The sequence below is a fragment of the Peromyscus eremicus genome, chromosome 13 (genome assembly GCF_949786415.1).
Source record: "Peromyscus eremicus chromosome 13, PerEre_H2_v1, whole genome shotgun sequence".
Lineage (NCBI taxonomy): Eukaryota > Metazoa > Chordata > Mammalia > Rodentia > Cricetidae > Peromyscus > Peromyscus eremicus.
This window is the reverse complement of record NC_081429.1, coordinates 4,208,731-4,230,678: the sequence shown is the minus strand read 5'-3', so window position 1 is coordinate 4,230,678 and position 21,948 is coordinate 4,208,731. Positions and strand designations below refer to the sequence as shown.

Below are 21,948 nucleotides of genomic sequence, written 5' to 3'. Positions count from 1 at the left end.
CAAGAGGGAGGACTTTGAGCCCAAGGAGGTATTCAAACAGCACTATCTGAGGCCCTCGGAGACCAAGGGAAGAGCTGTTGTACAGAAATGCCTCCTGAAGTGGGCGACCAGAATGTGGGCGGAACCCAGTCTTGTACTCTTTCTGGGGATCCACTGATGTCCTATACAGTCCCTGGAAGAAAGCACAGATCCCAGTACTGACCTCAGTGCCTGCCCTGCCTGCATGGAGCTGTGCTGGGAACAACAAGGAGAAACAATGTAACTTTAAAGCTTTGGCGTTCTTCTAGGGAGTGCAGGTGACAGAACCCCTCTCATTCAGGTGCTTAAAGTCCCCTTCCTGGACCTTCACCTTCCTCAGCAGAATCCTGGTTTTGCTTATGTTTTTGCAGGGACACACACACACACACACACACACACACACACACAGTGCACACATGCACTCTCAAATCCTTCCCCACATTCACTCCATTACGTTTAATTCTCAGTTAGCAGAAATGATGCCTTTGCTTTTGCTGTGCATTTAACTGAAATTCCAAAGCTCACAATCCGAGTTAAACTTTAGGATCAGTAACCCTTGGGAGCCCCATTTCGTGAGAACTCACCTGCAGCTCATATGGAGCAAAGAGCCCATAAATATGACAATGCTTTTATGACTCTCTGTTCCTGTCATTACTCAGAACCATGAGCTCTTTCATTTAAATGGTGCCAGAGATAGAACCCAGGGCCACATACAAAGCACACAGTGCTGCTTCAGAGCTTCCTGAGCCACTGTGGACCTGAATGGTGAGGGCCCCAACCCTACCCTTGGCTGAGGAACACTGTTCACTGACCTAAATGTAAGGCAATCTACATTTCTTATAACCCATGAGGAGAATCACTTCGAAGCAACCCAATAATAGGTCTGCCATGGAACATGAGCAGACCAAACATATTTCAAATGCAAAGCTAATCTCTTCCTTCACCAACATGCATGAAACATATGAATCTGACTGTGCTGGGTGCTATGCTAGGTGTCAGAGCCAAAACTCAAATGACAAATGGCCAGTGCCTGTAAGGGGGGGGGGTGTCCAAGGGTCAGAGAAAAACTTGAACCAAACAATTACAGGGCACATCAAGATGTGCTCTGCTGGCTGAGAAAACAGAACAGAGCAGCAATATGGTCCTATTTTGGAGACCCTTGAAGAATGTGATGTCTTTGAAAAGTCCCATTTTTCAAATGAAATTACTTTTTAAGCTGGAGCTAGAAGTTAATATCCCATCTGTGGGACACCTAGCCCCTTTGAGGGGATAAGAATAGAGCTTGATACTAAACAGAGCACATAAGCTCGTCATCCCCTTGTGGATGAGCTAAGGATCATCTAGAGGAAAGGGGCAGTTTTCCTAGAATCTCTGCAGCATTTTTCTCTGTCCTGCCTTTCATCATCTAGAAGTTCACATAACTGTCTGTGTGCTAGACAACATATAAATGGATACATTCCTCATAAGACAGGCTTTCAGCTTTGCAGTCACTCTATCAACCCAGGTGCCAGTCCACAGCTATGCACTCAGTAACTGTCTTTGTACAGACCTCATCCACTTTTACTATAGGCTCAGTACTTAAGCCAAGTGCTCAGTCTCTCAAACCCAACTCCCATGGTCCTATTTCAGAGCTTCAGCCCCTAGGCTGTCCTTCTAACTCACTATCTTATCCCATACCATCACTGCTTCTGGTGCCTTTGTCAACAGCTTCATTGGGCACACAAGAACACTCAAATCCTTTAGCCTTGCCCTTCCTTGGCTCACTTTTTGAAGATTATTTCTCCTCTCTAGCTCTTCTGATTAGTCAATCCATCTGCCCTTTCCTCCTAATCAGGTTTCTATCACTGTTTGCCAAGTGCCAGGCCTAGAGGTTCAAGTTCAGTCACTGGGTGTGACAAAAACTCCAATGACTGTTCTGGTGCACTAGTGCTCCTGGTTAGACCTAGTGCCCTTCATAATAGAGTCTTAAAAGTTCACTGGTTAACTATTTACCTTTAGAGCCAAGTAACCTTTATAGATGAGTGTTGCCTCACAACTGATCAAGTCAGGTAATATAATGTTTAAAAAAATAAGGAAGTGGAGATAACACAAGTATCAAGCAAGGACAGAAGGAAACCCTTAGTACCTGCAGTGGTACAAAAACAGCCCACAAGTTCTAACTATTTTGTTCAGGACAACAATGGCTCTCCAAGTATTAGCTAGGGAACCCTGAGGACCTTACAAGGGAATTTTACAACATCAAAACTATTTCCACCCACAGGGATACTGACGTTTTAAAGATCTCATTTTCTCATAAGCATATGGTAGAGTTTTCTAAAGGTTACTCCATGTGTGAAATCACAGTAGATTGAATGCAGAAGCAGGAGAGTCCCACTCTACTAAGCCCAGTGCTGGAGTGACTTAAAGAAATGTAAACATACCCCACTCTTCTGAGTTTTTAAAGAAGTTATTTCCTCATACGAACATGATTTATCTCAGCATGCAGCTAATAGATATGCCCTTCTCACTGCTTTACTTTCTTTTGATCTCCATGGGCCTCAGAGCCATAGAAATGAAAACAAAGGGTCCTGAAGCCAAACTGTTTGAGGACCTCAGTCCTTCTCAAACCACTGTCCTTCAGAGTCAGACAAAAGCCACCCCTATTAACTTCCCTACCCTCTTACCTGGCTAAAGGAAAGCTGACTTGGGGCAGGGCACAGAAACCCATTTTAAAACGCCAACTTTGTGAAGCACACTTGTAAACCCACAGCGCAGGATGTGGATGCAGCAGGGCATCACTGGAAGTTCAAGACTAGCTTGATCTACACAGCTGAGAAGAGAAGGGAGAGCAGCAGCAGGAGAAGAAAGGGAGATAAAAAAAGGAGAGGTAGGGAGGGGGAAAGCGGAAGAGGAGGGGGAAGTGGGAGGAGACAGAGAAGGGAAAAGAAGAGGAGAAGTTGGAGGAGGAGGGTGAGGAGAAGGAGAAAAAAGTGAAGTAGTACTTTTCTATGGCAGCCAGAATCACAGCCTCTCTCCTAAATTGTCCTTTGTCTTCTACGAGACCAACAAAACCAACCAGCAGGACAAAGGCCGCAGGACTCAGCCCCATCTCTAACCCTAAGCATCCCTGGGCGTTGTTGGGAGCGGAACCAACCCCTGGAGCCCTCCATTCTGATAGGCTGAAGCGCCGCCCGCCTCCGCCAATGAGAGGCATCTACGTCACAAGGGCGCGCGCGATCGGCGCCGGCGGGTAAGCGGGGGTTCAGCAGCCACCAGCCGCGCTGAAGCGCCTAGGCCGCGGGCCGGCCAGCCGCCATGGTGGACTACTACGAGGTGCTGGGCGTGCCGCGGCAGGCCTCGGCCGAGGCCATCCGCAAGGCGTACCGTAAGCTAGCGCTCAAGTGGCACCCGGACAAGAACCCTGAGCACAAGGAGGAGGCCGAGAGGCGGTTCAAGCAGGTGGCGCAGGCCTACGAGGTCCTCTCGGACGCCCGCAAGCGAGAGGTGTACGACCGCTGCGGCGAGGTGGGCGAGGTGGGCGGCGGCGGCGCGGCCGGCAGCCCGTTCCAGGACGCCTTCCAGTATGTCTTCTCCTTCCGAGACCCCGCCGAGGTCTTCAGGGAGTTCTTCGGGGGCCGCGACCCCTTCTCGTTCGACTTCTTCGGAGACCCGTTTGAGAACTTCTTTGGGGAACGGAGGAGCACCCGAGGAAGCCGAAGCCGAGGGGCCGTACCCTTCTCTTCCTCCTTCACCCACTTCCCAGCTTTCGGGGGTGGCTTTGCTTCCTTAGATACCGGATTCACATCCTTCGGTTCTCCGGGCAACTCGGGAGTTTCTTCTTTCTCCATGTCCTGTGGCGGGGGCGCGGCAGGCAACTTCAAGTCGGTGTCAACCTCCACCGAAATAGTTAATGGCAAAAAAATCACCACCAAGAGAATCGTTGAGAATGGCCAAGAAAGAGTGGAAGTGGAAGAAGACGGAGAGTTAAAATCCCTGATAATTAACGGCAAAGAGCAGTTGCTTCGCATCGATACTGAGTAAAAGCATAAAGTGTGTTTTAAGGACTATCAGGACTTTTTTGTTTAAAAGCGTTTTCAAGGGAACTCTACTTTCAGAACAACTGTATTCAAGACATTATATACAGTTCATGCCGGTGCCTCTTATTGTTGGGACTGCAGGGATAGGATCTCTCTTGGTCTTTATGCCTGTTGTAAATATCTGTATGCCTTTGGCACTCATTAAACTTAATCCTGAGGCAGACCACCGTTCTGTCCTAGTGGTAGGAAACACTGTTCACAGCACCTAAAACCGCACAATGTCCATTTTGTTGATAATTCGACCTGGAGAGCTTTCTGTGAAGTGTAGCCATATAGCTCCACTTCCCCACACTCACACTGTGGTGAAAATTATTCATATACTAATTATCTAGTTTAAAGTAAATTGGAAAAAGTATCTTTTAACTTACCTAAAATGATAGTGATATAGGAACAATTGACTACTGTTTAAAACGAAAGGTTAAAACTAAGCTTTTGAAAGGAGTTAAATTGAAAAAGTATACTAGGTAGATTCTGGTCCCTGCTGCAGTGAATTACCATGAACTTGGTAATGTCTATCACATTTATTCTTCCCAAGTTTTGTAGGCTAGGAATCTGAATCCATTTCAATGGGCAAAAAGGATTGCCAGGACCATGGTCTCTGAATGTTTAGGGCTGCGTTTATCAGTCAGAGTTTCATAGCTGGTTAGTGCTCAGCCCTAAATTTGTTCTACAACAGTGGAAGATTCTGGAAGTGAATAGAAGTACTTTTTGAAGGCTAAACAAGGTTCTCGATTGCCATATGTAATACATATGTAACTATGTATGTAACAATAGAGTCCATTCTGTTAGCTCAGTTGGGTGCTTCCTATTCAAACCTTGCAGAAGATGGTTGCCTTTAGAGAGTACACCACACAATGTTCTACCTCACTCCATTGTCATCAGTGAAGACTCATAAGACATGGAAGCAAAAGGGATCTGAATAGGTTTAAATTGCCACACTTTGTAATTCTCTGCCAAGAGGTCATGGGACCTAAGCACATTATTATAAACTAAGACTACATGAAAATATGCTGGATACCCATACTCCCCCTAGTGTAACCTCATGCTGGGACATATACGTACAATACACAGCAGAAACACGAGATTCAGCACTGTCCCCCGGGGCGCACAGAGCCTTTAGAAATCACAGCTGCTTTCTAACAATAACAAGTGCCCAAATCAGACCGACTACCAGACTTTGAAACAAATGTTTTCTTCAGCCTAGGGAGCTAATGAAGACAGTGACTGAGGGCTGGGGAGATGGCCCAGGGGTTTCGGTGCTTACTAGGTAAGCATCCCCAGAAACCCACATAAAGTCTGGTGTATGTGGTAGTCCTCAGAAGGCAGAGGCATGGGATCCCCAGAGCAAGCTGGCTAGTATGATGAACCATATTAGCAAGCTCTGGATTTTTTTTTTTTGAGAGACCCTGGATAAGGTAGACAAGTAATGGAGGCTGATTTCTGACATCTGCCTTAGACGTCCTCATGTGCACATGCGCGCACGCACACACACACACACACACACACACACACACACGCAAAATATGCAGACACATATGCAGACCACATAAAAACAGGAGGGAAAGACACTGAGTAGAATGTTAGTGTGGGTTTGTATCTGAACTGGTAGGAAGTATTAAGGATTTGGAGATAACAAATGTACAGTTCTGTGATGGTTAAATGTGGAAATCAGTACCCAGGGTAGAATGGAATGAGTGAGTCTGAAACCACACAGTGGAAAAAAGACCATGGTAGGCAAAGAGCTTGGCATAGCAAGTCACTCAGAGGTCATAGATCTTCAGCTCTGGCTAGTTTTAATAGTTGAGAGAAAAAAAGAAGAATCAGTATTCATATATCCTAGATTAATGGAGCTGTAAATGGAAAGTTCCTGGCTGGACTGGAACTCATTATGTAGGCCAGGCTGGTCTTGAGTTCACAGAAATCTACTCTGCTTCCCAAGTGTAAGAATTCACAGCATGTGCCACCAGACCCAACTATAAAAAAAAAAACATTTTAATGAATTGTCAAGCTTGAAAATCTCTTCAAAAATTGCTCAGTCTCAAAAGACCTCTGCAGACATCCCTGTGGAAGGTCCTCTTTTAGGGAAGGCTTGTCATAGTGGTCAAAACGCATTTCCTGTGCAAAGGGGAGCCTCTTGAATCCACCAGTGGACTTATAAGAGCACTTCCTGCACAAGCCTGGCAACTTGATTTTGATCCTTGGGACCTATGGTGGGAGGAGAGAACCAGCAACCGGAAGTTGAAATTGTTCTTAACCTCCACATGAGCACCTTGACACACATGCACTTCTCACCTAATATTTTTAAAGCATTCCAATCCACTACAGGGGATCCCTTCATGGAACTACTGGGAGAATTTTCCAGAATGCACCAGGCAAGGAAGAGAAATACACTGTAAGACGCAGATGACTAGGAGGCCCTGTTCCACCTAAAACAGGATCAAGAATTCAAAAAGCCAGTCACAGTGGCTGGAGGTTCACACACAGCTATTTTGGGTTTGGCTTTGTAACATGGCTGAAAGCATTTGGAAGAAATTATACTGTCTTTAAATAACCACCTGCCCTTTGATTTTATGCTGCAGCCTCCAAACTGGAAGAAAGGTACCTTCTCCATTTTATCAGCTTATGTTTCCAGAATTTCCAGTTCCCCATGTTCATCAGTTCTTTCTCCTCTTTCCTCTACTCACTCTCATCTTCCTCATTCCTTCTTTCTCCTAAACCCTCTTCTCTCTCTCCTCCCTTCTTCCTCTTCTTTCCCTCTTCCCCTCTTGGCTCTCACTATGTGTCCCAGTTCAGGCTCTCATTATGTAGCCAAGGATGGACTTGGACTCATAACCCTGTCTCAGCTTCCGAAGTGCTAGGATTACAGACCTGACCCAGCGCACAGGTTTTCTCATTAAATACAGATTCATTTAACTTCCTTAAATCTTCATTAAACCATTTAGTATAGTTTCAATTACTGTCAGACAAGCTGACTGGACTGGGAAGTAGCCAGTAGCCTCAGGACTAAACGTACAACTTACTCTCCACCTCTACCCTATGATAAAGTAAAAAGTTTTGTTAAGATAGACTTCTCTAGACTATTTTTCTTTTAGTTTTCTAAAATTTGAAAATAGACAATTTAGTTTTATCATGGAAGATCTACAGTCATACAGTAGCTGCTCAGTTACACATAGACTATCAAGCATTTGATTTGTGGCTGGTCCAATTGATCTCATAAACTACTCATTAGCTTGCTTTGGGTCTGTTGAGTGCTCAAGCATCCTGTGAACACACACCCATTTCATCCCTGAGAGCAATATTAAAAACTGCCACACCAACAACTGACATTCACTGATTCCTTTAACCGCCAAAAAAAATCTGAAAGCAACACACCCTCTGATGGGTCAGGCCACAGCTCAGTTTCTCAGTTCCTGTGCAGAATCAGGATACTCACCAACAGAAAAAGTGTCTGGATGGGCAGTCCCAACAGAGTACCACTACAGCCCTGACAGTGGCCTCTGAAAACCTGAAGCATAGCACCTTGAGCACCTTAATAGATGAATTTTACCAAAGCCTCTTAGAAAAAGAGAGATAGATAACTTTGGAGAGATGAATAAATAAGCACTTGAAAGTAAAAAAAAAAATACATATTTTTCCTGGAAAATTATTGCGATAAAGGCAGAATACAGACCTGATGGAGTGGCTTCCTGCTGGCACAGTTTACACCCCCAATGAAGACCATGTTAGGCATGATGGGCCTGGGGTAGTCTAACACAAAGTCCCCTCGGAACAGCCACACTGATGCATGGCTGAGAACCTCCACCAAGGACACCTCTCTCTGCAAAAGCTCAGAGGCAAGACTTTCATAGGGAGAGAATGAGATATGGCAAATGTACTTCAAGGTCAGAGGGTACAGCATGTTCTTGACTCTTTGCAGGAAGCTCATGTGGTCAGAAAGTGTTGTGAGTAGCCTTGGAACATAGGAAGAAGGGTTTGGACACTGTGTGGCCTCATAGTCTATGCCACAGGGAATGGAACGCAGAAAAAACACAGCAGGAATCTGTAGGTACTTGGCCAGCACTGCCCCACAGGGAAAAATGGGGTCCGTTAAGATCACATCGAAGGAACTGGAATTCAGTTGCTGGATCAGAGTCTTATTGTACAGTAGCGCTACACAAGAATTTGCATAGAGTTCTGAAAAATTTCTTAGAGCTGCCACACTTTCAAAAAACAACTTCACAGTATTTTGTATTTCAAAGGCCTTCTTTGCATTTCCCAGTATTTTTTCCTGATATTCTTCATTGGTGTACGGAAAGGCATAGGTTTTGAAGGTGAAGAAGTCTTCTCCTTTGATGTGAAGAGTCACATCTGGAGCCAGGACCACAATTTGGTGGCCTTGGGCATGGAGCTCCTTGGTGACATCCCTCATGCTCAGCCAGTGACTCCCCTCCATTGGAAACACCAGCACCTTCCCACCTTCAGCCCAGGGAAGGGCACAGAGCAGGAGCAGCAGCCCCGAGAGTCCTGTGTCCATGTCCCCAGAGGCCCACAACAGTGGACTGTCCACACCCTGTGCCTCCTTTGTCAATTTATTCCTTTTCTTATCACCAGGCCACCTGTCACTCTGCATACCATTGGGTAGGACAGTGCCCTTAAGTCAATCATTACAAAGTAAATCACCCCTGCCTTTCACTAATGCCCTACCCTTCTGCCTGCCTCCACCCACAGAAACTTAAGCTTTCCTTTTCTTGCCTAATTAAAAACTCCTGTGACATGCTTCTCTTTTCCTAGGGCATACTAGTTCACCTCTTGGTTTCCTCCAGTTCCCCATTGGAGGACACCCATGTCTTTCACCACCTAGACTGTCAGCAAGTGGCCATTGATCTCCGAGCAGTGCCCTCGTCTCCCCAAACCTTTCTGCTGGGGAAGACCTAATTCAGTAGCTCGTTAAAGTCTCTCCTCCAATTCACAAGTGGCAATCAATGTATCACAGCATACAGAACAGTGCAAAGCAAGCTTGACCAAACCAAAGACGATATCCCTTTGCCATGGCTCACATTCTTCATGGTGCCAGGACTTTAAGGTTCAGGGAACACAATTTGAAGTAGCTGACTGCTAACAAAGACGGGAATGCTGGAAAGATCTCAAAGTCAGGCTCAGAGGATCTGAACTCTGCTGCAAGAACGCTTAAAAATCTTGTGAGCACTCCATGGAATGAGGCTGATGCTCTCTCTGTAAAGCACCTTTGGCCAACATCAGCCTCATCACTGACACAGAATGAGTTCTGGAAGCATCCTGCTCCCTCCCATAAGCTGATCTCCTTAAAAGGGAGAAATACTGCTGAGGGATATGGCTCAGTCTCAGGTTCTATTCTCCTGGATGTGGAGGGCTGCAGGATCTCACACTCTGTTAAGGTGAATACTGAGGTTTTTGATCAGGGTCCCTTCTGCAGTCCATGCCAGATCAGAATCCTGATGAGGATGGAATCCTCCAAAAAGCATGGGTTACAATTTTCTAGGGCACTGTGCCCAAATTCAAGAAAAGGTGAATTTGAGGCCCAGGTGAGGGCAGGAGCCCAGTTGTGGGCACTATTTACATATCCAGGACTCTGGCCCTACCTCAGAGAATTCCTGCCGCACGGGATGAGCAATTGCTACCACCTCTTCCTTTGCATGTCCTGGGGATGGCTCTACTCTCCACTAGGCAAGCTGCTTGGGGTGTTGTACATTCCACCTCTCTGTGTCATATCTGTGTCATTCTGCCAGGGTGGCCAAGCTGAGGCTTCCCTCTGGAGAGAAGCCACCCTCTTAGAATCCAACTGGGAGCAGAATCAGCAGCTGTTTATATGCAGAATTCCTCATGTGTGCCACCACTGCACTGGGTAAGCAGCCTTGGTATTTCACCCTTTCATAGAGGGCAGGAGTCTGGAAAAATGTTCTGCAGTTTCTTTTCCGAAGGCAACTTTTCTGCTTTCTTTTTCTGCACCTGTCACTTCTCTGCATGTTTTACCTCATCTCAAACCCCATTGTTTCCCTTCTATGGTTATCTATGTAGAATTACCTGTGTAGGGCGTAGCCACTCCTGTCCATGCCAAGCCCATAAAAGGAAAAGAATAGAATGAGCTGGTAGCTGAACAGTCAGCATCTGAAATCTGTGATTGCTGCTTTAGCTGCTGATGTCAGCGTTAACAAGAACACTCCCATTACTACATCTAGTAGAAGAGGCAGCCAGTTCCTGGAGACAGGACCCACTGGTGCCCAGACTTGGTATGTGGCTCTTGTGCACCTGTGCTGGGGAAAAGCACACAGTGTAACATTGGTTGCTGTCCTCATTCTGAGGGCCTGAAGTGTGCTCACAGATCTAAAGCACACAGGAGCCAGATACCAAGTCTGAACAATTTCTACATATAAACTAGGTCAAAAGGATACTGTCAGTTCTGCACACCGAGTGCCGTAAATGTGGACTAGAATCATGAAGAGTACATGGCAAAGACTAGCCTTCACAATATTCTTGTTTCCTTTTTTATTTTAAAGTGTTGTGACTATGTGTATCAATTATGATTAATCCCTAGGCAAACTATTCTTTCTTGGAACTAGGAAATGGTGTTAGCACAGCACTTAGATCCTTGCATTTGCCCTTGGCTGGAAAAGTGCAGGTCCAGGTAAGTGGCCCTGGTGAAACATGTGAGTATATTATTATCATTCTTAAGTAACTTTGAGATGACTCAGTTATACATGGATGCTGCCGGTGTCTTAATAGTTGACCATGACTTGGCTAAAAATAAATCTTGCCTCTTTGAAAGTAGTAAAGCCTGACAAAGTGGGCATTCTTAGTTTTCAGCACTCTTGTATCAACTCACCACACACTACATGGCTTAAATTCACATTTAATCTCTGCATGGTTTGGAAGCCACAAAACTGTGTTACTAGAATCACACTCCCTCTGAGCACCCTAAGATTTCAAGGTTGGTTGGTGGAATGGCCTCAGCTGCACCTTAGTTCTATATTTACAGTAGATGTTGGAAATAGGAAAAATCATTTCACTAAGGCAATGCCAACCTCTCTATTGCCCCTAAGGGGGTACTGACTACAGAGGTGGAGAACAAGGAATAAGAGACCATGGTAAATGGAGACCACATGAGAATAGGAAGAAGCAAGGTGCTAGAGAGGTCCCCAGAAATCCACAAGGATACCTCCACAAAAGACTGCTGGCAGTGGTCAAGAGACAGCCCGAACTGACCTGGTGATAGGATGGCCAAACACCCTAATTGTCGTGCTAGAAACCTCATCCAATGACTGAGGGAACCAGATGCAGAGATCCACGGCCAGGCCCCAGGTGGAGCTCTGGGAGTCCATTTGGTGAGAAAGAGGAGGGTTTGTATGAGCGAGAATTGTTGAGACCAAGGTTGGATAAAGCACAGGGACAAATAGCCAAACGAATGGAAACACATGAACTATGAACCAATGGCTGAGGGGCCTTCAACCGGATCAGGCCCTCTGGATAAGTGAGACAGTTGATTAGCTTGATCTGTTTGGGAGGCATCCAGGCAGTGGGACCGGGACCTGTCCTCAGTGCATGTGCTGGCTGTTTGGAACCTGGGGCTTATACAGGGACACTTGGCTCAGCCTGGGAGGAGGGGACTGGACCTACCTGGACTGAATCTACCAAGTTGAACTCAATCCTCAGGGGAGTCTTTGCCATAGAGGAGATGGGAATGGGGAGTGGGCTGAGGGAAAGGTGGAAGGGGGAAGGGGGAAAACAAGGGAATCTGTGGCTGATATGTAAAATTAAATTAAATTATAAAATAAAATTTAAAAAAATGTTTTCAAGATGTGTATGCTGTCTGGCATCTATGAAAACCAGCAGCCACACAAGCTCTACATGGGCATCCCGGGTTCTAGAATCACTCCAGAATCCCATAGTAATGGACCTACCTTACCAAGCTGTGACCCCTATCCTAGTTTAATCATCTCTTTATCTCCATGTTCCCTGGCATTCAGCATTTCACTGTGTGGCACAGTGCCCTCCTTCCACTAATCATTACAGAATAAATCCATACTTGGCGATGACTACTATCTTACCCTTCGCCTCTTATCAGCTGTTCATGCGTTAAACTCCAGTGGCCCATGGCTGCTACCTACTGAATATCAGAGTTCACCTCATTTGTTCTCCTATATTCAAAACAAGGTTCTGCACACTCACTTGATGTAATCATTTCTTTCTTTGTCAGCCATTGAACTCAGAGAAGAACCGATGGTTGGTGCAGTAGTTTGAATGAGAATGGCCCCCATAGGCTCATATGTTTGATTGTTTGGTCCCTAGTTCATGGAACTGTTTGGGTGGGATTAGGAGGTGTGTCACTGCAAGTGGGGTTTGAGATTTCAAAAGCCCATGCTGAGAGGACCGAGCAGACACCATAACAGGCTACTCAGTCTTCTCTTAGAGATCAGGCCTCAATTTCAGTTTCCTGAAACTGAACAAGCTGCTTCTAATGAAGAGCCATGAACAAAGGGCAATTAATCACTGGTGGCCCTGACAACAGGGACAAGGGAGATAAGATGTAGCAAACCTGGGCCACTGAGTCAGCCACCATAATCAACAGTTCAAGGTAATAACCAAATAAGGACAAAGCCTGAGACTTGTCCAGGCCTGCCCAAAAATGGATAACGGTAGCCCTGACAACCCCCTAACTAACCCTAGCCAATTAAAAGTTACTAACATGATTGCCACTCGCATAAGCCAATCATTTCTAAGATGATATAACTTCCTTGGACACTCTCCTTAGTTAGGCTTAAAAGGAGTTTATACACCTCTCTCGGGGTCTTTGCCATCTTGCCTTTGTATGGGATGGCAGGCCCCAACACACTGGAAGCTTTCTCAAGATAATAAATGTTTTTGCTGATTGCATATGTGGATGATGGTCTTTTGTGGGACTTCTCCAGAACCCTAACACATGCCAGGCCCAGTCTATATCTGTCTCTGCCTCTGTCACTGTCTATGTCTCCCTCCCTTTTGTTCTAGTAGAAGCTCCACCTCAATCCCCCTCCCCCATCTCTCTCTCTTCAAACCCTGCCTCATCTCAGAAAGCCCGCCAAACATGGCTCCTCTCCCAGAGATGCTCAAGACCATCCCCACAGGGTATTTAAACTGCCCTCCAGAAAACAGACATGTGGTTTTTCAGGCTCTCTTCCTTGTCTCCTCTCTGGGGGAGCTAGAAAATCATCTGGGAATGGTTTACCCATTAAACCTGGTTTTTTTCTTAATTTGGTGTGATTCGGTCTGATTTGGATTGCTGCGTTGGAGAAGAGACTTATCCTGGTGCCCAAACTTTTCACCTTTCTCCTCCTGCTCCCCTCTCTCCTCTCTTTCTCCTTTCTCTCTTCTCTGCCTCCAACTTTTAGATAAAACATACACTCTCAACCAGTGCCCCAGTGCCATGCCTGCCAGCTTGCTGTGTGCTCCCTGCCATGATTGGTTATGGTCTCACGCTCTGAACTATAAGCAAGCCTCCAATTAAGTGCTTCTTAAAATACGTTGCCTCAGTCATGATGTCTCTTCACAGCAATAGAACAATAACTAAAGTAGTTGGTGTCTATTGTACTCTCTGCTAGACATGATACACTCAGAAACACTTTCAGGACTCTTCCCACTACAAGCTGCCTCACAGAACACTACTAAGGCAGTTTGAGAAACAAAGACATTGCTGGATCTCCAGACTGGTGCATTTCCTGTACTGTGATATAACTGTAGTAATCTGGGACAATGTATCGCAAATGCCCAGCCGATGCCAAATTTTTCTTCTCCTAGATACTGACGGCTGCATGCTTCTGCACTTCCTTAAAAGACCTGGGTGGGCACTAACCTGGGCCTCCACGGCCTCCTGTGGTTTGTGATTAGGCTCCATTCTACAGTTCTTGCTGGCTCAAAATTCTTACAAGGCTGGATTCCCCAGAACATCATGGGCTTGTGATCTTATGGTACACTCTTCAAATGTCAGGATGGCAAAGCAAATTTGAAATGCAGTCGAGGGCAGGACTCTAGCTGTGGGGACTGTGCACATGACCAGGAATCTGGCCCTGCCTCAGGGAATTGCTCTCACAAATACTAAGCAGTTGCTCCACCTCCTTCCTCTACATGCCCGGGGTTCCACTCACCATTGTGTGAGCTTTACTGGGGTGTCCTGCATTCCACCTCACTGCGTATATGTCATTCTGCCCATTCAGCTTGGTTGTTGAAGCTGAGATTTCCCTCTGCAGCAAAGCCACACCCTTAATACCTAACTGGGAGCAGATTCAGCAGCTGGGCAGATGTGTATATGAATATGCCTCCTATGTGTCTCCACTGTACTGTGCAAGTAGCCTTTGCATTTCACCCTATTGAAAAGGATAGGAATTCAGATAAATGTTCTTTGATTTCTCCTCCAAAGTTAGTTCCCTGCCTTCTTTTCCTCCATCTGCTCTCTGTACCTGCCACTTCTCCATATGTTTTATCTCATGCCAAATCCCATTGTTTCCCTTTTATGGCTATCTATATAGAATTATCTGAGTCTAGGCAGTGGCCATGCCCATCCATGCAATGCCTATAAAAGGAAAAGAATGTATGGAGCTGCTGTTTAATAATCCTCTTGTATACTGTAAAGATTTGTCACTTGAATTGGTTTAATAAAATGCCAGTGGTCAGGCAGGAAGTATATGCAGAGCAACCAAACTAAGAATGCTGGGAAGAGGAAGGGCAGTCAGGAGTCGCCAGCCAGATGCAGAGGAAGCAAGATGAGAATGCTATACTGAGAAAAGGTACCAAGCCTCATGGCTAAACATAGATAAGAATTATGGGTTAATTTAAATGTAAAAGCTAATTAGTAATAAGCCCGAGCTACCAGCCAAGTATTTATAATTAATACAAGCCTCTGAGTGGTTATTTGGGAACTGTTGGGTGGGAGAGAAATGTCCATTTACATGGAGAAGTTGGGCTGAGAAGTCAGAACCTGAAATCTGTTTGCTGCTTCAGCTGCTGCTCTCAGCATTATCAAGAACACTCCCAACACCACATCTCATGGAAGAGGTGACCAGTTCCTGGAGGAGGGACCCCATCTCTTTCCCGGGTTCAATATGCAGCTCTTGTACACATGTGACTATGGAGGATGCCTATAAAGAGCACTGTGGGGACAATGTTGATGGCTTCTCTCACTGCAGGGGTCTGCCATGTGCTCAGAGCCCCAAAGCACACAAGGATCCAGATGCTATGCCTAAAGAAATATTCTAGGTAGCAACTCCCCATGGGTGTGCTGTTGATTTTGTTTGGTCAGAACCCTACATCTCAACTAGACTCATGAAGAGACATGCAGCAAAGTCTTTTTTAACAGTTTTGACTTAGATTTTTAAAATTTTTGTGAATACCTGCATGTTCTTTGGCATTAAACTATTGCTTAGGCAAACTGTATTATTTCCTGGAAGACTGATTGCCCAGCACCTTAAGACTTAATTTCTCCCATTTTGGGGGAAATCTGTGCCAGATATCTTCCTCTGAAAAAGCTACAGTTTATTCTCGAACATTGCATTTAAAAATGAAAAGGGAACTGAAGCAGGTTTTAATCTTAGCAGTTCTTATGATACTCTGGGATAAACAAATTAAAAATGGCCCTCAGATCAGTTAATATATAACTATTAAATATATTTAAAATTTCAATTATTTAGGAATAGTTGGCCACTATTAACTCTAAAAAATAGTTTAATTTAGTTGGACATGGTGGTACATGCTTATAATTCTGGGGTGTGGAAGCAGGAGGAGCAAGAGTTCAAAGTCGTCATCAGTTACATAGTGTGTTCCAAGTCAACCTAAAGTATAATGAGACCCTGTCTTAAACAAACAAACAAGTAACCTAGTAGAGTGGGTATAATAATATTCCTACCATTTCTGTAACAAGTCATTAAGACCTCAGCGTTATAAATCAGTCCACTTTATTCTCTCCAATGAAAGAATATCATTGCTCAAGACTGGCCAAAATATAAGCAAACACCTCAAAATTCCACTATTGGCTAGTCTCATGTTAGGTCTACACTTGGCCTTATCTTGGTTTCACAATTACCACAGGTGCTGAAAGCATCAAAAGGATATTTAAGGTATATCAAACTCATTGTGGTATCCAGGGGACACAGACCAGAGCAACTTGACAAAAAGCTGGCTTTCGCTTGAGTGTCTAACTAGATGAGGCACCTTAAACACATCAGATAAAATCCGTGCTGTCAGCAAAGATCATGGTCCAGTCGATAGCTGCCTTAGTGGAGTCTGAAGGAAGAGAGCAGACTAAAGTTCTCGGTGCTTCAGCAGACAACATCTTCCAGCTTTGAATGAGATCCAGGGGCTCACTCAAGTAGATTGGTTGCCTGCTGGAGGCAAAGTAGACACCAGACTGAAGCCCATATCATAATTCTTGGAACTATAGACAGTGTTACATCATATGGCAAAAAGATTATAGCTAACATTGAGGACCTTGAAGGGGAGAGACTGTCCTAATTCACATGAGTGGTCCAACATCATCACAAAAGATCTTGTTAGTAAATGAAGGAAATGTGAGAATTAGAGATAGGGGCAAGCTCCACCACATCTCCATGGAGACAGAGAGTGCCACTGAATTACAAAAGTAAGATTAAAGATGGAAATGTTAAAGAAAAACAATAATGTAAAAGGAATGAATTTATACTAATTGGGAGAAATGAAATCAAGTCCATCCTATCTGAATAGACAGAATTCTTAGATCAAGAGAAATCGCCGGGCGGTGGTGGCGCACGCCTTTAATCCCAGCACTCGGGAGGCAGAGCCAGGCGGATCTCTGTGAGTTCGAGGCCAGCCTGGGCTACCAAGTGAGTTCCAGGAAAGGCGCAAAACTACACAGAGAAACCCTGTCTCGAAAAACCAAAAAAAAAAAAAAAAGTAAAAGAGAAATCAACAGGAGTGAGTTTTTAAAGCACTTTAAACATTTAACCAAAATTCTAAAATATTTAATTAGATGTAAGGGTAAGAATAATATGAAAACAGCATAAGACAGCAATACTGGGATCAGATAGGTAGGCTATATAATATGTCACTTAGTGATAAGAGCGAAGTATATTACCACAACACAAGTGCTTCATGTACCAATCTATCTTCCATACTTACAGGGTGACAATTATTAAAAATGCTAATAAACTCTCTGCAAATATTGGTGATTCTAAGGCAGGAAATGGAAGGTAGAAGACATCTCCATCGGAACTGGAGAATCTCAGAGATGTATTAGACGTACAAAACATAAAAATGTGACAATTTTGGTGCATCTGCAGAACGTTTAGAAACACTAGTCATGTGACTCTGGAGTACCTGAAAGGTAGCTAGTAAAAATTGAGAGAAGATGTAAACAAAACTGCATGCTGACTGCTTCCATTTCCATTCTCAGGTGTCATGTGAGCACACACCCAGCCCTCCTAGAGAGCATCATTAAGGACTATTGAGTAAAAAGCTCCCTTATCTTGCTACTGAAGATCTGAAAGCAATCTGTGTCCACTTGAGTCAGGTCCCAGCTCAGTTTCTCTGCATCTGCCCAGCTTCAGAAAAACATCTCACCTCAAGAAAGACAGTGACTAGACAAGTAAGCAGTGTTGGTGATGTCCCATTGCTGTGCCTCAGTCCCAGGAGAGACCCTCAGTGTGGCGTTGTAGTCCCCCTCAATGACCATTGTAAACCTGAAATGTCAGTTATAGCTATCTTGAAAGCTGAAAATATTAGAGACACACTGGAGAATTCAGGTAAGGAAAAAAAAAAAATCCCTGGAAAGCTGAGACTAACGATCACATGAAAATGAGATATTTAGAAAACTAGAATACTGTAAAGATAAATTATGGCTCCAATGCATACCTGAGAGAGTGGTTTCCTGATGGCACACTTTATGCCCCCAGTGAAGACCACATTGGACATGATGGGCCTGGGGTAGTCAAACACAAAGCCCCCTAGGAGCAGCCATATCAATGCATGGCTGAGAACCTCCACCAAGGACATCTCTCTCTGCAAAAGCTCAGAGGTGAGGCTCTCTAAAGGAGTGAAAGATACAGCACACATGTATTCCAAGGTCAAAGGGTAAGCATGTTCTTGACCCTTTGCAGGGAGCTCATGTGAGCAGCCTCGACATATATAAGGGGTGAAGTTGGACACTGTGGCCTCAAAGTCTATTTCACAGGGAATGATGGTGCAGAAAACCCACAGCAAGAACATCCCAGGTACATTGCAAAGAGCAAAAAAAATCAGGGTCTGTTAACATCAAAAGAACTGTAGTTCAGGTTGGGACCAGAGCCTTGTTGTGCAGCAGACCCATGCAGGACATCACATGGAATGTTGATACATTGTTTCTTACTTCCCATTATTTTTTAAAGGTATCCTCACAGAAAATTGCATTTCAAAGAAAATTAGCAGTTAGTTCAGAGGGTGATGTCTATATCATTCCATGGTGTATGGAATGTCACAGGTTTTCAAGGAGAAGAGGTCCTCAAATTCACTTTGAAAACCAATTTGGAAAACTGACCATGAAGAATACAAATTTAATGTCTAAAACCTGCTCTTCCAGATCTGCTTCCCCAAGAACACAAGGCAAAACAGACTCAATACAGGCAAAGAGGAGATGACAGAAACCAAAGACCAGAGATCCAGGAAGGGCAGGGGTTCCTTAGAAAACATCAGTGCAAACTGCTCAGTGCCTTAGCAGAAAATACTCCTAGTTTTGTGGAAGATCTGGTTTGACTTCAAGAAGACTGAACGTGCTATATCCAAAGCAAGGGCCTCCCACAGAGCCATGCCCCTAATTCTGCAGAACTCAGAACCATGTTCTATCCATTGGAAGATTAATGCTGCCCATACCTCTACAGGTGGTTGGGAGATGGCTCCCTTCCACATGGATAACCCAATGTCAGAAAAGAGAAACATGAAACCCAGTGTGGTGGTGCACGCCTTTAATCCTGTCATTCCCTGGGAGTCACCAAATTCCACAATTAAAAAGAAAAAAGAAAATGATGAAAAAAGAAAATGATTACTGTAAAACCCCAAGATTATATAAATTAAGAGAAAGAAAGTCAGATACATATTAACAAATATCACCAGGCTGAAGGTTTTTTTAAAAAATGGCATTTTAAATAAAATTCTAATAAAATATTTCACTAGAGGTAAAGGGTGGAGTAATATAGTAACAAAAGATAGTATTAGATCAGATAGGTAAGTAAAAAGTATGTCACTCAGTGATAAGATGTGATCAAAATATTGCTCATCTCTGTCCATCAATCTAACTGCCATGTGTTGGGGCAGAACAATTAACATGCAAATATAACTTGTGCAAATCCCAGTATGAGACATTTACTTAGGACCTGGGCAGATTCAGAGGCGAGTTTTGATACACAAAAAATGAAAATGTGCAACTTGAATCTATGAGCTACACATTCAAACCAATACTGGAGCACTGGTGGTGAGGAAAATGAGAAAAGCGAACCCATCCTCATCTGCTTCTCTTCCCAGATGCAGGGCAAAGCAGAGGAGATGGTAAGGGTGAAGAGCTGGTCATTGAGACTGGAGAACAGAAGTCCAGGAGGACCGGTGCGCTTAAGGGCCATCAGGTCAAACTGATTGGTGCCTTAGCAGAAAATACTCCCAGCTTTGTGTGCGATCCAGGTTCACTTCAGGCTTACTGCCTTCTCTAGGCAAAGGAATAGGCCCACCCTGGAGCCAATATCTGAATTCCAGAAACTACCACTGAGAGTCTGAGAGCAAGCTCAGCTTCTCTGGTCCTCCACAGATTCTGGAAATATCATGTTCGGGAGACACTGTCATGGCTAGTGGACAAACTCGGTGGACTCCCACCATGGCTCCTCGGTTCTATCAGAGACCCTCACAACCGCCTCCCACTCTTCTCATTAGGCACTCAAATCCTGATAAACCGACTGAGGATACCTTAAGGATTTAACTCACCAAAGTTCATGGAAAGATGAACAGATAGATGAGCAACTCAGAATAAGGACATTTACAAAGCTATATTGGTGGAACAGGCTTTGGATAGAGGCCTAATACAGACCTGAGAGAGTGGCTTTCTGAGGACACAGTTCATTCCCCCGATGAAGAACATATTGGGCATGATGGGCCTGGGGTAGTCGAACACAAAGTCGAACCTGAAGAGCCATATGGATGCATGGCTGAGAATTTCCATGAGAGACATCTCTCTCTGCAAAAGCTCCGAGGCCAGGCTCTCATAGAAAGCAAAAGAGAAGTGGAACATGATCTTGAACGGCAGAGGGTAGAGAATGTTCTTGACTCTCTCGAGGAAGCTCATGTGGTCTGAATTCCTTGTGAGTAACCTTGGAACATATGAGGGAGGGCTTGGACACTGGGCAGCCTCAAAGTCAACCTCAGAAGGAATGAAGCGCAGAAGAAACACAGTAGGTAGGAATATTCAAATATTTCGCCACAAATGCCCCACAGAGATTCGCAGGGTCTGTTAACACCACTTCAAAGGAACTGGAGTTCAGATGCTGGACAAGGCCCTTGTTGTACAATAGACTCGTACAAATTCTCTGGTAGAACGTTGATATGTTTTTCATAAGTTCCATATTGTTTAATACCATCATGACAGAATATTCGGTTTCAAAGAACATTTGAAAGAGGATTAGCAAGTCATGTGCATATTCCTCCTTGGTGTATGGAACAGCATAGGTCTTCAGAGTGAAGAAATCCTCTGCTTTGATGTACACAGACGCATCTGGAGCCAGGACCACAGTCTCGTGGCCTCGGGCATGGAGCTCCCTCACAATGGTCCTCATGCTCAGCCAGTGACTGCCCTCCATGGGAATCACCAGCACCTTCCCACCCTCAGCCCAGGGCAGGGCACAGAGCAGGAGCAGCAGCCCTGAGAGTCCTCGAAGAGACACCTGGAGTCCCATGGCCATCTCCAGAGAAGCCCACAGAGGTTAACCTTCCTTACCCGTCTGTGCCCAAACATGAGTTTGTTCATTTTATATAACCATCAAGTCACCTTGCATAATGGCATGTCATTGGTAGGGACAATGCCCCCCTGCAGTTAATCATTGCATGAAAAATCCATGGCGGACTTTCACTACAGTCCTAACGTTGTGCCTCCACACAAGGAGAAGCCTCTCTTAACATCTACCAGAAAAACTCCTTACACTTATGGCTGTTCTTGAACCATTAAGCATTATTTACCTCTCTCCCCCCCCCCGCCCTCAATTTTCAAAACAATGTTGTGTGCACTCATTTCATCATTTCCTTCTCTTTCAGCCATTGGTGTATCTCTGATGGCTGGATACCCAACATGGCTTCTCCTCTGGACACAACCAGCTGAGTAATTCCTTGAAGTCTCTCTTTCCATTCTCAAGTAGCAGTCATTACATCATAGAACACAGACCACTGCTAAGCTAGCTTGGAAAAAAGAGAATTTTTGAACTCACTAGTTCATGCATTTATTAGCATGTGATGATAATTATCAGGAACACTGAATTTGAAGTAGTTGGCAGATACCAAATGTTGGAATGCTTGAAGGATTTTGAACTCATGAGTTGATTATTTGAATCTACTCAATGCTTTGTGGAAAGTTTGGTATCTACTCCATGCTATCAAGTCAATGCTATCTGAAGCATACCTAGGCAAGACCAATCTATGAAAAAACAGCATCCTGCTCCTTCTCGGGAGCTGTTGTTACCTTGGTCTACTCACCAGATGGAGCCTACATCTGGCCTGGGATCTCGGCTCATCTGAAGTTCCGTTCCCCTTTGTGATGAGGGCTACAGCCATAAGCCCCCTGTTTAGGGGCCTGGGCGGACACTAATCTGGGCCTTCACTACCTCCTAGAGTTTGT

The 21,948-nt window shown here is 44.7% G+C and overlaps 4 protein-coding genes across 5 annotated transcripts in view; 1 reads left to right on the top strand and 3 right to left on the bottom strand.

Annotated features, from left to right (window-relative positions):
* LOC131923443 (UDP-glucuronosyltransferase 1-6) overlaps positions 1 to 21,948 on the bottom strand; it is a 68,808-nt gene that overhangs the window by 8,492 nt on the left and 38,368 nt on the right. The gene's annotated exons all lie outside the window — the stretch shown is intronic.
* Positions 3,227 to 4,257, top strand: LOC131923444 (dnaJ homolog subfamily B member 3). The gene has a single exon (XM_059278478.1). It carries the CDS (start codon positions 3,313 to 3,315, stop codon positions 4,036 to 4,038), a length of 726 nt encoding a protein of 241 aa, XP_059134461.1. The 5' UTR covers positions 3,227 to 3,312; the 3' UTR covers positions 4,039 to 4,257.
* On the bottom strand, positions 7,736 to 8,607 carry LOC131923575 (UDP-glucuronosyltransferase 1-2-like). Its single transcript, XM_059278707.1, has one exon. It carries the CDS (start codon positions 8,605 to 8,607, stop codon positions 7,738 to 7,740), a length of 870 nt encoding a protein of 289 aa, XP_059134690.1. The 3' UTR covers positions 7,736 to 7,737.
* Positions 20,104 to 21,022, bottom strand: LOC131923574 (UDP-glucuronosyltransferase 1A5-like). Its single transcript, XM_059278706.1, is given in 2 exon segments — positions 20,104 to 20,523; positions 20,525 to 21,022. Coding segments are annotated over 2 exon segments (918 nt in total).

Coding starts and splice junctions, on each gene's coding strand:
- LOC131923575 (XM_059278707.1), bottom strand. CDS start 8,607: ATGGACACAGGACTCTCGGGGCTGCTGCTCCTGCTCTGTGCCCTTCCC.
- LOC131923444 (XM_059278478.1), top strand. CDS start 3,313: ATGGTGGACTACTACGAGGTGCTGGGCGTGCCGCGGCAGGCCTCGGCC.